Here is a 14,277-nt window from a genome sequence, read left to right as displayed (position 1 = left end):
GGAGAGTCAACTCTGGCTGGTCGGACCCCAGAGCCTCTATATCACATTAGCTACTGCATAAGGCATATTTGAGGCAAATTCATATGGTCAGAAGTGATGCTGGAGATTTCAAGCTGGGTAATATTTTCATCAGGGAATAGTCAGAAGGGACATATTTGAACTGTGCTAGAAAGAACAGAGAATTTCAACAGAGTGGAGGAAGGTGCAGAAACAGGAGAGGCACCGGGGTCAAGGCTCATGACAGGGGAGGGCCTCAGGGTTTGGCGTCTAACCAGTGAGGGAAAGAGGTACTTCTGAGGCTCTGCCACCTTCAGAAGGGGCCCAGCAGGACAGGGCAGGACAACGGACCCCGCCCTACTGTCTGGAGGAGCAGGGTGTGAGCAACACCACGGCCAGCGACTGAGAAAGACAGCCATGGTCAGAAAGGTCCAGGTTCAAACCTCCAATCATAAGCCATAGAGGAAAAGGGTGAAATGAAGAGGGCGAGGGTGAGAGCCAGGCACCGGGAGGGAGGAGTTGGGCCCCACTGCCTGGCACCGGGGAGAACGCAGTGAAAGACGCTGTGCTCTGACAGTGCCTGGGAAAGCAGCTCTGGGGACCGAGCTCTCTGAACGAGTGGTTACACAGCGCTCCAGGGCACAGTCTGGCTTTGGTTTCTGTACGATGCAAACATTCTTGGTATCTGACAAGCTCCCCTCAGCTCCAAGCTATGTGTCCTCCGACGCTAAGAGTAAATTGTGAATATGAGATATAAGACTGGTAGAGTGGTGCTGGATGGAGGGGTGACCAAGCCAATGAATAAACACGGTGCAGGCGCGGTTCTGAAGGCTTTCTCATGAGCAGCTTGGACGAGGTGGGTGGGAATGTCTGACATGTCTGAAGCTCGGGCCACTTGTTGGATCAATATTACCATTAATTGTCATGATCACTGAATTACTGTTGGCTATTTCATAGCACATAACTGCACAGCAACTCCCTGTATACAAAGCATTGTCACTTCTATTTCAGGTGAAATATATATTTATATTTTAATATATAATATAAACATATATAATAGGGAGAAGTATATATTAGAAAGTATTTTACAGACTAGGAAAAAACTGTCACTTAAAAAGATTATGAACTTGCCAAGCTCAAAGAATCAGTAAATCATCAAGAAGCTTTTCCTGGACTCACATCTCTTAGTCTTTCTAGAGCAGATAACTGGTCTTTCATTGAAATTTCATTACTTTATTGTCATACACTTTACTGGTTCCAATTTAATTCAGTTTACCAAATCATACCTTTTCTTTTTTTTTGTGACAGAGACATAGAGAAATACAGAAAAGGACAGATAGGGACAGACAGACAGGAATGGAGAGAGATAAGAAGCATCAATTCTTTGTTGCGGCACCTTAGTTATTCATTGATTGCTTTCTCATATGTGCCTTGATTGGGGGGGGGGCTGCAGCAGAGTGAGTGACCCCTTGCTCAAGCTAACGACCTGGGGCTCAAGCCAGTGACCTTCAGGCTCAAGCCAGTGACCATGGGATCAGGCTCAAGCCAATGACCATGGGATCATCACACTCAAGCCAGCGACCTCACACTCAAGCTGGTGAGCCCATGCTCACCAGCCAGATGAACCCGTGCTTAAGCTGGCAACCTCAGAGCTTCGAACCTGGGTCCTTTGTGTCCCAGTCTGATGCTCTATTCACTGCGCCACCGCCTGGTCAGGCTCATATCTTTTTTCAGTAGGAAGACTTGCCACACTGAAGACAGCCAATAGGGTGGGTCCAAAATAGTTAGAAAGCAGTCCTTTATGTTTCTGTCCTTCAGGAAAGAAAAATTCCCTAAGTCCCTACTCTCAACCATCCTGATACAGAACCATACAGCATACTCATAATACAGAATGAAAAAACTGTCCTTTTAACTTTTGTTTTTTTTTTTTAATTTATTTTTTTACAAAATCAGAGAGAGGGATAGACAGGAACAGACAGACAGGAACATAGAAATGAGAAGCATCATTCATTAGTTTCTCATTGCGCATTGCGACACCTTAGTTGTTCATTGACCGCTCTCTCATATGTGCCTCGACCGCGGGCCCTCAGCAGACCAAGTAACCCCTTGCTGGAGCCAGCGGCCTTGAGTCCAAGCTGGTGAGTTTTGCTCAAACCAGATGAGCCCGCGCTCAAGCTGGCGACCTCAAGGTCTCAAACCTGGGTCCTTCCGCATCCCAGTCCGACGCACTATCCACTGCGCCACCACCTGGTCAGGCGAAAAAACTGTCCTTTTTATTTTTTTTTTTCTTTTTTTTTTTTTTTTTTTTCATTTTTCTGAAGCTGGAAACAGGGAGAGACAGTCAGACAGACTCCCGCATGCGCCCGACCGGGATCCACCCGGCATGCCCACCAGGGGCGGTGCTCTGCCCCCCAGGGGGCGATGCTCTGCCCATCCTGGGCGTCGTCATATTGCGACCAGAGCCACTCTAGCGCCTGAGGCAGAGGCCACAGAGCCATGCCCAGCACCCGGGCCATCTTTGCTCCAATGGAGCCTTGGCTGCGGGAGGGGAAGAGAGAGACAGAGAGGAAAGCGCGGCGGAGGGGTGGAGAAGCAAATGGGCGCTTCTCCTATGTGCCCTGGCCGGGAATCGAACCCGGGTCCTCCGCACGCTAGGCCGACGCTCTACCGCTGAGCCAACCGGCCAGGGCTAAAACTGTCCTTTTAAGACTAACATTCTTGCAGATGAATGGGTTGAAGGTCAGCAGTGACCATCCACATGGTCTTACAATGTTTGTTCCTCATGTGTTCTGAGGGCCAAGCCCAGACAGAACGGCCTAAATGTCACTCACACAGGGTCTTTAATGAGCTATTATTCACCTTTTGAAACTATAAAGTTATTTTCAAATAATTTTTATAGGTAGTAAAATAATTTGTTTTAAAGCCTAGATGTTACATTTGGAAATTTGTATGAATTAGTCACTTGATCTCTTCCAAGTTTCTGAATTTTTAAACTGTTCCAGATGGGATTTCGCTATAGCACAGCTGGTGCCCTCTGGGTGGGTCCTCAGCCTCCCAGGAGGGGCTCCCACTAGACAGGCTCTAACCTCTGTGATTCCCTTAGAACAGTCAGGTCCAAACCAAGGGCTGCAGGGACCAGGCAGGCAGCTAGTATTTCCCTGAGCACTATCAAGTTCTTTGAGGGGAGCCTCCAAACGTACACCAATAATACCACCCTTCATTCTCGTTCAAGGCTGCTTAGGAAGAGACACAGAAAGGTAAGTCGACTTGTATTTCTGTTTTCCATGGGAACACCTTGACAACAAATTTCAATTCATGTAAAGAAATGTGTTGATATTTTATGAGGAACAAAATGATGCCTGACTGAAAAGGTTGAGGCAAAGAAGCAAGTGCTCTGGTTAAACAAGAAAAAGCAGCTTAGATCACACCTGGCTATGATGCAACAATTTCCATTTGTATCTTAAGACAAAAACTCAATTGGCCTATTGGGTATGTTAACAAAACAGAATTGGATATAGTTTAAGTTCAAGCTGACTGGCCCACTTCCACTGCTTTATTCACAAGGTGATTGCATTTGGAGCAGATAAGCATTGCTGTCTCACCATATCTGGATGGCGACCTGAACACCTGGCAACCAATAGAACATCACAGAACATCATACCTGTCATGTCTCAGAGCTCTCATGTCAACATAGACGGTGGTTGGATCAGGTCCTGAGGTCCCCTGCAAACAAGGACACAGTGGAGTTAACTCATGTATGTGTGCGGGGAACAGGAGACTGTCTCCTACAGCTAGTAAGAATACCTTAGGTGAAATCTGAACCATCAGAAACTAAAAGCACTGAGACCACACCTCTCCAAGATACCTGTTAACTTGCAGTTTGATAAACTCAATTCCAAAAGGAACTTATTAAAATAATACTGGGCTTTCATACAGCTTGACTATCAATCATCCCCCCTCCCAAAAAAGGGCTAAAACTGACAAAACTACATTTGCCTGGCCAAAATAGGTTCTCAAAGCCATGAAGCTCCATTTGTTGAGAAATTTGACTACATGCATCCAAAATATCTAGAGCTCAAGGTACTGAAGGAGCATGTGACACGAACAGACAGATTAAGAAAGAAGAGATAAGAGATAATTATCTTGTTCCTTTTAGTTTCTACCTGTGTCTTGGTTTTCCTCGAGCTGCAGGTAATTTTTGTTTGTGACAAAGTCAGGGAGGTAGTGTGTTTAGCTCTAGTCAGACGCTAGCGGCAGCAGTTGGTGCTCTGAGCTATCTGACTGCTTATTTATGCCAGGGGTTCAGCAATCTTATCTTGTATCATGAATCCCTCCAAAACATGCTGAGCTGACTTCTCTCCATGGAAAAGCAATGTCATTAAAGCTACATTATAGGCCAAAAATCTATATACATTTCTGGGGAAGGCAATGCAATACCCTGGATAGAAAAAGATCTCTCTCTATGTATATATTGATCTCTATATATAAAGGATAAAAAATAATGACACTTTCACCAAGATACACTGTTCTATCAAACAGTCCTGGTCATTGCAATCTTACCACCCAGAGAGCACATGCAGCAAGCCTCTAGGTGGAAGTTCACTCTACAGCACAAGGCAAAGAACATTCTTTCTAACCTAAGACTATTCAGTGGAGCTGTATCACAGACTAACACTGAATGAGGAAGTGGCTTGATATTCTGAGTAATGCAAAACACATAACCACAGAGGGCCAATTAATAAGTAAATCAGAAAACGAGTCACTAAAAGTGGAAAGTGAAGTTAATGGAGATGACCCCAAACTGGCAAAGAAGTCACTGATCCTGTACAATGAATGAAAGTTTAACATTTGTCACAAGTGTGAAATGTTTGCACAGATTTGAGGAATGACGTCATGCTGGGCGTCAGTCCTCTTGACCACATGGTCTGTAAACCCCAATCAGTCTGTGCACTCAATCCTAGTCTGTCCCGCTGTGGGAAGCAGACAGATTGGGACTGGGTGGGTAGGTGCTGGTGTGGATGAAGAGGAAATCCCTACCTGCTCAGCCAGCTTCCACAGCCTGTGGGGCTACAGCAGCAGGAAGTGGGGAACAAGAGAAGGGAGAGAACACCAGACCGACAGAAACCAAAAACAAATGACACACAACAGACACAAACAAAACAACCCAACAATCAAAAATGGGATGAAGAAGAGGAAGAGATAGGAAGGAAAATGCAACAAGCAGGGAACAAAGTAAAAAGAAGATCAAAAGCAATGTCAAATATGGAAATAGTTAAAATCAATCATTGTACAATTAAAAGCTAAAAAAAACCTTAAAAAGATGTCAACATATCTACAAAGCAACAGAAGAGTAATAGATGATTAGCCATGGACACACAGACCTGAGTACTTTTTTTTTAAACATGTAAGGTTCAATGGTATTACTGGGTAGTTTAATTTTATGGTATTTTTTTTAAAAAGTTTCTTTTCTTCTAAGAGAGATAGGGAATATGAATTTATAAAGTTCAGTGTTCCTCATTGAAACAGTTCTGAGTTTCCTCTTACAGTAATGAAGGGAGTCTGGAAACTTTTACATCTGAACTCAGGGTGTTCAGCCCTCCTCACCGAAAACATCAGGTACAAGAAGGTACAAAGGACATCTGCAGCAGCAAGGAAGCAGTGCCAGGACACCAGGCTCATGCACGACCCAGCTCAGCGTCCTGAGCCAGCCTCGTGGCTGCTGTCCAGACTCCTCCTTCCATTTTCCTTTCACCTTTTATGGTTTTGGTACCCACCTCTATCCCTGTTAAATTATCCACACTGGCATCGTGGGAAAATTCTAGAAAGCAGTAAATCAGGCAAACTCCTCTGATAAAATCTGCTTTTCCCCAGGTGACTTAGGAATCTTTTCCAAATAGTCCTGGAAACACAGAAGTCATTTCACAAGCACCTGGACTGATGCATAGCTGCTCTGTGTCTGCATGGCCTCACCCAGCCCCTTCCTATAATCATAGTGTCAAGTGGACTCCAGAGGTGCTAACAGCAGCAATACAACTGGAGTCTTAACCTGGGATAAACAAAGCCAGACTGAAAAACCACCACCACTCAATCTGGAGGCAAGTCTATTAAAAAGAAAACAATGGTTCCAGATGTAAAATGATCATCCCACCCCTCCTCTCCTCTCAGTGCCTCCCTTCATGACTGTAACTATGGCTACTGCTTTCTCTCAGCACCTTTATCTTTAGGAAGCAAAGGCAGGTCTTGAAGATAAATGATAGGGTCAAGCCCTGGCCGGTTGGCTCAGTGGTAGAGCGTTGGCCTGGTGTGCAGGAGTCCCGGGTTTGATTCCTGGCCAGGGCACACAGGAGAAGCGCCCATCTGCTTCTCCACCCCTCCCCCTCTCCTTCCTCTCTGTCTCTCTCTTCTCCTCCTGCAGCCAAGGCTCCATTGGAGCAAAGTTGGTCCAGGCGCTGAGGATGGCTCTGTGGCCTCTGCCTCAGGCGCTAGAATGGCTCTGATTGTGGCAGAGCGACGCCCCAAGATGGGCAGAGCATCGCCCCCTGGTGGGCATGCCAGTGGATCCCGGTCGGGTGCATGCAGGAGTCTGTCTGACTGCCTCCCCGTTTCCAACTTCAGAAAAATTCAAAAAAAAATGACAGGGTCAGCGAAAGTTTGTGCACTTGGAAGGCATACAGGACCTTTCACTGAGGCTCTTTAAGGTGAATGCAATCGTTTAAATAACATCCTTCATGATTCCTCAAATCCTAAATATTAGTTGGAACAAAAGTAAGTCAATAGTCTCTCTAAATTATTCTAATTCATAAATTTTGTTGTAATGACTCCAAGGTTGTATCTTGAAAAAAATATGTATGATTAGGAACTAATTTCACTTGAAGGTTTATGGAAGAGACAAGATACAGCCTCTGGAACAAAATAATTTACTACATTATTAAGGGTTTGGAGATAGGCAGTTAATATATAGGTGTTTCCAATTTCAAAAACCCTAAGGTACAAGAATCTGAGATTCTAAGATACATATTAGGTGTGCTTATTTAACAAAATCTTCACTGTGCCAAAGAATGCAAGCCAAATTTTTCTTTAAATAAAGAGATCCCTAATGCACAGATCTGCTCCCAAATATTTAAAGATCACCAAATACTTGCAGAAAGGATCAGCAGGAAAGAAAAGTTATGTATTCCAACTGAAGCTTATCAGAAATGATGAAAAACATGTTTGAAATTGCAAATTATATTAATCAGAAAAGAGAACTAACTTTAAAATTCAGTTGAATAATAAAAATTTTACTCATGGACATACTAAATTATATGACTTTCATAATCATTTATGTAAATGATTATTATACAATTATTTCTTATTGGTATAAGAGTATCGTATCAGTCAGATATTAAAATATTTATGAACAAGTGAATTATACTTAAATATCAGCTGTGGATCTGCAGACTCACATCTCAAACAGTACAGAAAATCCAACACATACTTATTCTAATACTTCAGCTGAGTGGCACTTTTACTCTTCAGTGATTCACATGCTCTACTCTAAGGACAGTCTAGTATTAACACATTGCTCCTTAAGTTTATGTAAAAATTCTAAATAGAAATGTGTGAAATAAAGACAAGTTACTGATGTTGGGCATATCTGGTATGCTGGGAGTTTAAAAAGTCAAGGCAGTTTCCCCTCACTGGAGGTCACAGGAGGCAGTTTCCACAGAGTGGATTCTGGGGGTCTACACCTGCAGTGCTTGGTCACGGCACTGGGTTCACCACTGGGCCATATCAGCAGCGGAACTTTAAGCAGTGTTCCCATCAGCATGACCCCAAGCTATGTTCTTTGGCCCTCCTGGCAGATGTGTGTTTTAATAAGGACAATCTTTTCAATATTTTAGTTGGGGTCTAATTTACATACGATGAAAGGGACAGATTTTAAGTGTTCAGTTAGATGAATCTTGACAATTGTATATACCCATGTAACTCCCATCTCAAACAGCATATAAAAATTCCTTCTCATTCCCGGCCAGGGCACACAGGAGAAGCGCCCATCTGCTTCTCCACCCCTCCCCCTCTCCTTCCTCTCTGTCTCTCTCTTCCCCTCCCGCAGCCGAGGCTCCACTGGAGCAAAGATAGCCCGGGCGCTGGGGATGGCTCCTTGGCCTCTGCCCCAGGCGCTAGAGTGGCTCTGGTCGCAACAGAGGGACCCCCCCCCCAGGGGCAGAGCATCGCCCCTGGTGGGCGTGCTGGGTGGATCCCGGTTGGGCGCACGCAGGAGTCTGTCTGACCCGTCTCTCCCCGTTTCCAACTTCGGAAAAAAAAAAAAAAAAAAAAATCCTTCTCCCCAGGTAGTGAGTCAACCAATCTCCATATCTCCCAAAAGGCTACAACTTTCTGATTGCTAACACCGTAGATTAGTTTTACCTCTCAGGCTTTATATAAATGGAGCAACACATTTATATTCTTTTGTGTCTGCCTCTTTTACTGAGTAAGCTGCATTTGGAATCCATCCACGTTGTTTATTCCTTTAAGTTCTAAGAAGTATTCTATTCTATGTGTGTATCAATAGCTATATTTATGCCCTGGTTGTTGAACATTTAGGGTTATTTCTAGTTTGTGGCTATCATGAAAAAGCTGCGATAAACATTCTTATACAAATGTTTGCAAACATGTTAATTCCCGAGTACATATAGATATGCTGTTCATAGGGCTGAAATACATTTAACTTTATAATGAACCAGAGAATAGCATTTAAGCATTAATCCCTGGGGATAACATGTATACTTCTGTGTTTCAATTTCGGCCCAGAAAAGTAACAAAACCAGACAAGCAATGTGATGGCTGAACTTAGGACCACCTGCATTGACTAAAGACACCACGAGGCTTTCTAATGGTAAGATACATACTCAGCAGCAAAATGATTAAAACTAATCACATAGAAATATGATTGTTGAAACTAACAGTGGGAAATGATAGGGCAACTCTTGAATTTAAAATTTTAGCTTTAGTAGTAGTTAATAGGCTTTGTGATTGATACTTTAAGTCATAATTGATGGGTTTAGAGATTAACGCAAGTAAAACGTTTCAGGAACTGCCAACAAGACCTGCCCTGGCTCCAGGAGGCTGGCAATGAACTATTTGTTTGACAAGAGGACTGCAATCAGAGTGATGTCTATGAAATGCCCTTCTAGACCCAGACTCCAGAAAACGTAGCAGCAACAAACCTTCCACCCTGAATCCTGGTCTAGAGCAGCTGACCTTTTCCCCACTGAATTCCAAACACCTTACTTAATCTTTTCTCCTTATAAAAAGACTGGCTTGAGATGAGCTGTTAAGAAAGTTTTTACGGTAGAGAACCTACCATCTTCTCAGATCACCAGCCCTCTGATTGAAGTGTCTATAAATATTCAATCCTTGTCTCTACTGGCTGCATAGTGACAAGCAAAATGAAAGCAGACTTTTCGTTTCAATAAGAAATACACATCCCTCCCAAATCAGCAATGAATGAGGGATCTAGTTGGTCCATATCCTCATTGACATTTAGTATTGTCAACCTTTTGATTTTAGTCTAAAAAGTGAGAAATGGAACCACTATGTAATTTTTGTTATGATTTCAATACAGGGTACCATATACTGTACTTTGATTCACCATAAACAAAAGGTGAGTGGGCCTTTGGGAATTTCAAAAAGTGTGAACTCATCAAGAATTTGCATGTCATCTTTTCCTGGGGCCATGCTAATTTTCTCTAATTTTAGTATATGTGCTACTAAAGCAAGGACACCATGTAATTAAAAAAAAATTGTCTTTTTTTGAGCCAATCTGTTTTTTTTTTTCTTTTAAGAGTTTATTGATTTTAGAGAGAGAAAGAGAGAGAGAAAGGCAGGGGGGAGGAGTGGGAAGCATCAACTCATAGTTGCTTCTCATATGTGCCTTGACCAGGCAAGCCCGAGGTTTTGAACCAGCAACCTCAGTGTTCCAGGTCAACACTTCATTCACTGTACCACCACAGGTCAGGCAGACACCATGTAATTTTAATTTCCATTTTTCCTGATGAATGATTTTGAGCACCAACTCATACATTTTATTGGTCATTTGAATATAGTGTCTTATCAAGTGTTCATTCAAGTCTTTTGTCCATTTTTAAAAGATTTTCTTCCTACTGTTGAAGTTTTTAAATATATTCTGAATAGAGGTCCTTTATCAGATATATTATTACAAATACTTTCCCCAATCTGTGATGTCCCTATTTATAATCTTAAATATACTGATTAAAATAAATTTTTACTTTGATGAGGTCCAGTTTATCATGTTTTTCTTTTATGATCAGTGCTTTTTGTGATGCAAGAAATCTGTGTGTATTCCAAAATTATGAAGATATTAATAGTTACTTCAAGAAGCTTTACTCTAGAAATTTTATTATAGATATTTAGGTCTATCATCCATTTGGAATTAATTTTTGTGTATTTTATGAGGATGGAACTGAGGTTAATTTCATTTCATCTTCAATTGTTCAAAAATTATTTGTCTAAAACCTTTTATTATTGAATGGAGTTGGTGTCATGGTGGATTTATTTCTGGATTCTTAGTTTTCAGTTTTGCCTTGCTGTTTTCTCTTTTGGTCTCTTTTTATGACAGTATTACATTGTTCTGGTCACTACAGCTTTATAGTGAGTTCTGAAATCAGGTAGCTTGAATTCTTCAACACTGTCATCCTCAAGACTGGCTGTTCTATTTCCTTTGCAATTCCACACCAACTTCAGGATCATCTTGTCAATTTCTTCAGGAAAGCCTCCTATGATTTGATGGAATTGTATTTATTGATCAATTTTTGGGGAAAAAGTCATCTTAAAAATACTGACTCTTCAACTCCCCATTCCATGAATTTGGCATATTCCTTTACTAATTTAAGACTTCTTTAATTTCAGCAATGTTTTGTAATTTTTCATGTACACTTTTATTACATTTATTAAGTACTGTATTTTATATTACTATATACAGAACTGTTTGTTAAAAATTTCATTTTATAGTTATTTAGTGCTTCTCTATAGGAATATAATGAATTTTCTGGTATTAATCTTTATTTTGTTCAACTTCACATATTAGTATTTGTAGTTCCACATGTTTTTTTTTTTTTAATTTTTTAAAGACTTATTTATTCATTCATTTTAGAGAGGAGAGAGAGAGAGAAGGGAGGAGCAGGAAGCATCAACTCCCATATGTGCCTTGACCAGTCAAGCCCAGGGTTCTGAACCAGTGACCTCAGCATTCCAGGCTGACGCCCCATCCACTGTGCCACCACAGGTCAGGCCACATGGGGTTTTATATGCATACTTGGGCTGTCTGAAAATACTGACAAAATTTTTTCTTCATTTCCAATATTTGTACTTTTCTTTTTTCTTTTTTGGTCTTATCTCATTGGCTAGGATTTCTGATGCTATGCTGATGTTCCTGATTTTAGGGAAAAGACTCTCAAAGTGGATCATTAAGTGTGAGGTTAGCTACAAGCTTTCTGTTTATGCTTCTGTCAGATTGAGGACATTCTCTCTCTTCCTAGTTATCCCACGAATAAGTGTTGAATTCTATTAAACACATTTCCTGTTTTTAATGTGTTAAAACACATTAAATCATATGATTTTTCTCCTTCACTCAGTTCATGCAGTGAATGAGACAGATTGGTTTATTAATGATAAAGTAACTTTGCATTTAAGAAATACAACCTGTTTGGTTACAATGTGCTACCTTTTTACATATTGCTGAACTCAACATGTGAATATTCTGAGAAATTTTTCCATGTGGGATACTGGCCGGGAATTTTCTTTTCTGGGAATATTTTTTGTTAGATTTTAGTATTTAGGTTATTTTCACTTCATAAGATATGTTGAGAAGTGTTTCTTCTTCCTTTATTATCTGAAAAAGGTTTTGTAAGATTGGTGTTTTCCCCGAAACCATCCAGGTCTAGATGTTATATTTTTTCCTCCTGTGGAGGTTTTAGATGATAGATTCAGTTTATTAGATTTTCTATTTTTGCTTGTGTTACTTTTGATAATTTTTGTATTTTTCACTTAAGCTGTCAATTTTGGGGCATAAAGTGGGTCATAGTATCCCCTCTTCTTGAAATGTCTGTTGGATCTGTTGTAAAATCACCTCTTTAATTTCTAATCCAGTATCTTATAGTTTGAAGCTGTTATGAGGTGCATAAAGTTTTAGGATTGTAAGCTTTGATGAATGCACCCCTTTAGCCATACTTCAGCTTTCTTTTGATTAGCACTGATATGGTACAACTTTTACATCTTTATACTTTTAGTCTCTTTGTGTCTTTATTTTTATTTTATTTTTTAATTTCCATTGATTTGAGAGAAAGAAAACAGGGAAGAAAGAAAGGAGGGTGAAGGATGAGAGAAAGAGAGCAGCATCAACTCACTGTTCTACCTCATTGTTTCATTTAATTATGTACTCACTGATAGCTTCTTGTATGTGCCCTGACCAGACCTTGAACCTGAAACCTCAGCATGCCAGGATGATGCTTTACCCACTGAGTCATCGGCCAGGGCTGTCTCTATTTTTAAAGTGGGCTATGCATAGTTGGGTCTTCCTTATGAAAAATCCAACCACATAGAGTGTTTATATCATTTATATTTATTTGATTATTGATATGATGATGCTTAAATCTATCTTATTTTGTATTCATTCCATCTATTTTTCCTCCTTTTTCTCAGCCTTCTTTTATATTGAGTACTTTTTATAGATCCATTTTATCTCCTCTATAGGTATGCCAGCTTTAACTCTTTAAAAATTTTTTTTTTAATTTAGTGGTTACTTTAGGGTTTATAATATAAAACTTCAATTTACCATAGTCTGCATGGTATAATAACCTTAAAATAGTATAGATAGTATATTTCCATTTCTCTCCTTTCAACCTCTGGGCAGTTTTCATACAGTGGATTTTTACACATGTAACCCCACAATATATTACTAGTTTGAAAAAAGCAGTCAGCTATCTTCTAAAGAGATTTAAATAACAAGAAAAAAGTATTGTAAATTGACCTATGCAGTTCCTATTTTCAGCATTATTTGAACAGATCCAGGTATCAATCTAGTATCACTTTCCTGTTGCCTAAAAGATTTTGTTAATATTTTTTGCTTTGTGAGGCTAAAAAGTTTTTAATGAGACTTTGCTCTTTGAAAATATTTTCAATAAATATAAAATTCTAGATTGACAGCATTTTTTATTCAGTATTTAAATATGTTCTCTGCCTTCTTCTTTCTTGCATCATTTCTGATAAGCAACTTGAAGTCATTCCTATCTTTGTTCCTTTGTATGTAACTTCATTTTCTTCTGGCAGTTTTTAAGACTTTCACTCTGTCACTGGTTTTGTTCAATTTAATTGAGCAATTACCTCCATGTTATGTTAGAGGTAGCTGAGCTTTGGGATCTGTGGGTTTATAGTTTCATCAAATTTGAATATTTCTTCATTTAATTGATATTTTAGCAAGAGAGAAAGAGACAAACAGAAAGGGAAAGAGATGAGAAGCATCAACTTGTAGTTGCAGCACTTTAGTTGTTCATTGATTGCTTCTCAAACATGCCTTTACCTGGAGGCTCCAGCTGAGCCAGTGACCCCTTGCTCAAATCAGCGACCTTGGGCTCAAGCCAGCAACCTTGGGCCCAAGCCAGCAACCATGGGATCATGTCTATGATCCCATGTTCAAGCTGGCAACCTCACACTCCAGTTGGTGAGCCTGTGCTCAAGCCAGATGAACCTGCACTCAAGCTGGCGACCTCGGGATTTGGAACCTGGGTCTTCAGTGTCCAAGGTCGAATGCTCTATTCACTGAGCCACTGCCTAATCAGGTTCTTTATTTTTTTCTGGAACTCCCTCATTCCTCCTTTTTGGGGGAACTCTAATTACATGTATATTAAGCCCCTTGCAATTTCCCCAAGGTTCACTAATGCTCTTTCCATTTTTTTTACATTATTTTTCTATCTTTTAGTTTGAAAAGTTTCTATTGCTATGTGTTCCAGTTCACTAATCTTTTCTTCTGCAGTTGATTCCATCCAGTTTATTTTTCATCTCACATATTATAATTTTCACTTCTAGAAGTTCAATTTCAGTTTTTTCTTCTTTTCAAAATCCCATGTTTCTTCTTAACTTCTGACTATCTGAAATATGGTTAAAGTAACTCTTTTAGTATCTTTGTCTATAAACTCAAAATCTGTGTCAGTTTGGTTTTGATTGATATTTCTCCTCATTGTGGATATTTACCTGCTTCTTGTTATGCCTGGTAATTTTGGT

The 14,277-nt window shown here is 40.3% G+C and overlaps 1 protein-coding gene and 1 pseudogene across 4 annotated transcripts in view; both read right to left on the bottom strand.

The window, feature by feature from the left end:
- Positions 1-14,277, bottom strand: part of DIP2C (disco interacting protein 2 homolog C) — a 463,773-nt gene that overhangs the window by 30,456 nt on the left and 419,040 nt on the right. For 2 of the 4 annotated variants that reach the window (XM_066233339.1, XM_066233336.1), the window contains 2 exons: positions 5,035-5,064; positions 3,659-3,720 (listed from right to left, as the gene is read on the bottom strand). In XM_066233339.1, the coding sequence (XP_066089436.1) occupies positions 3,659-3,720; positions 5,035-5,064 (92 nt within the window). The remainder of the gene's footprint in view (positions 1-3,658; positions 3,721-5,034; positions 5,065-14,277) is intronic. The other 2 variants (XM_066233337.1, XM_066233340.1) reach the window with 1 other exon arrangement.
- On the bottom strand, positions 9,667-9,758 carry LOC136307163 (U6 spliceosomal RNA; annotated as a pseudogene).

The sequence above is a fragment of the Saccopteryx bilineata genome, chromosome 5 (genome assembly GCF_036850765.1).
Source record: "Saccopteryx bilineata isolate mSacBil1 chromosome 5, mSacBil1_pri_phased_curated, whole genome shotgun sequence".
Classification (NCBI taxonomy): Eukaryota; Metazoa; Chordata; class Mammalia; order Chiroptera; family Emballonuridae; genus Saccopteryx; species Saccopteryx bilineata.
The sequence above is the reverse complement of the archived record's forward strand: the minus strand, read 5'-3'. Positions and strand labels throughout refer to the sequence as shown.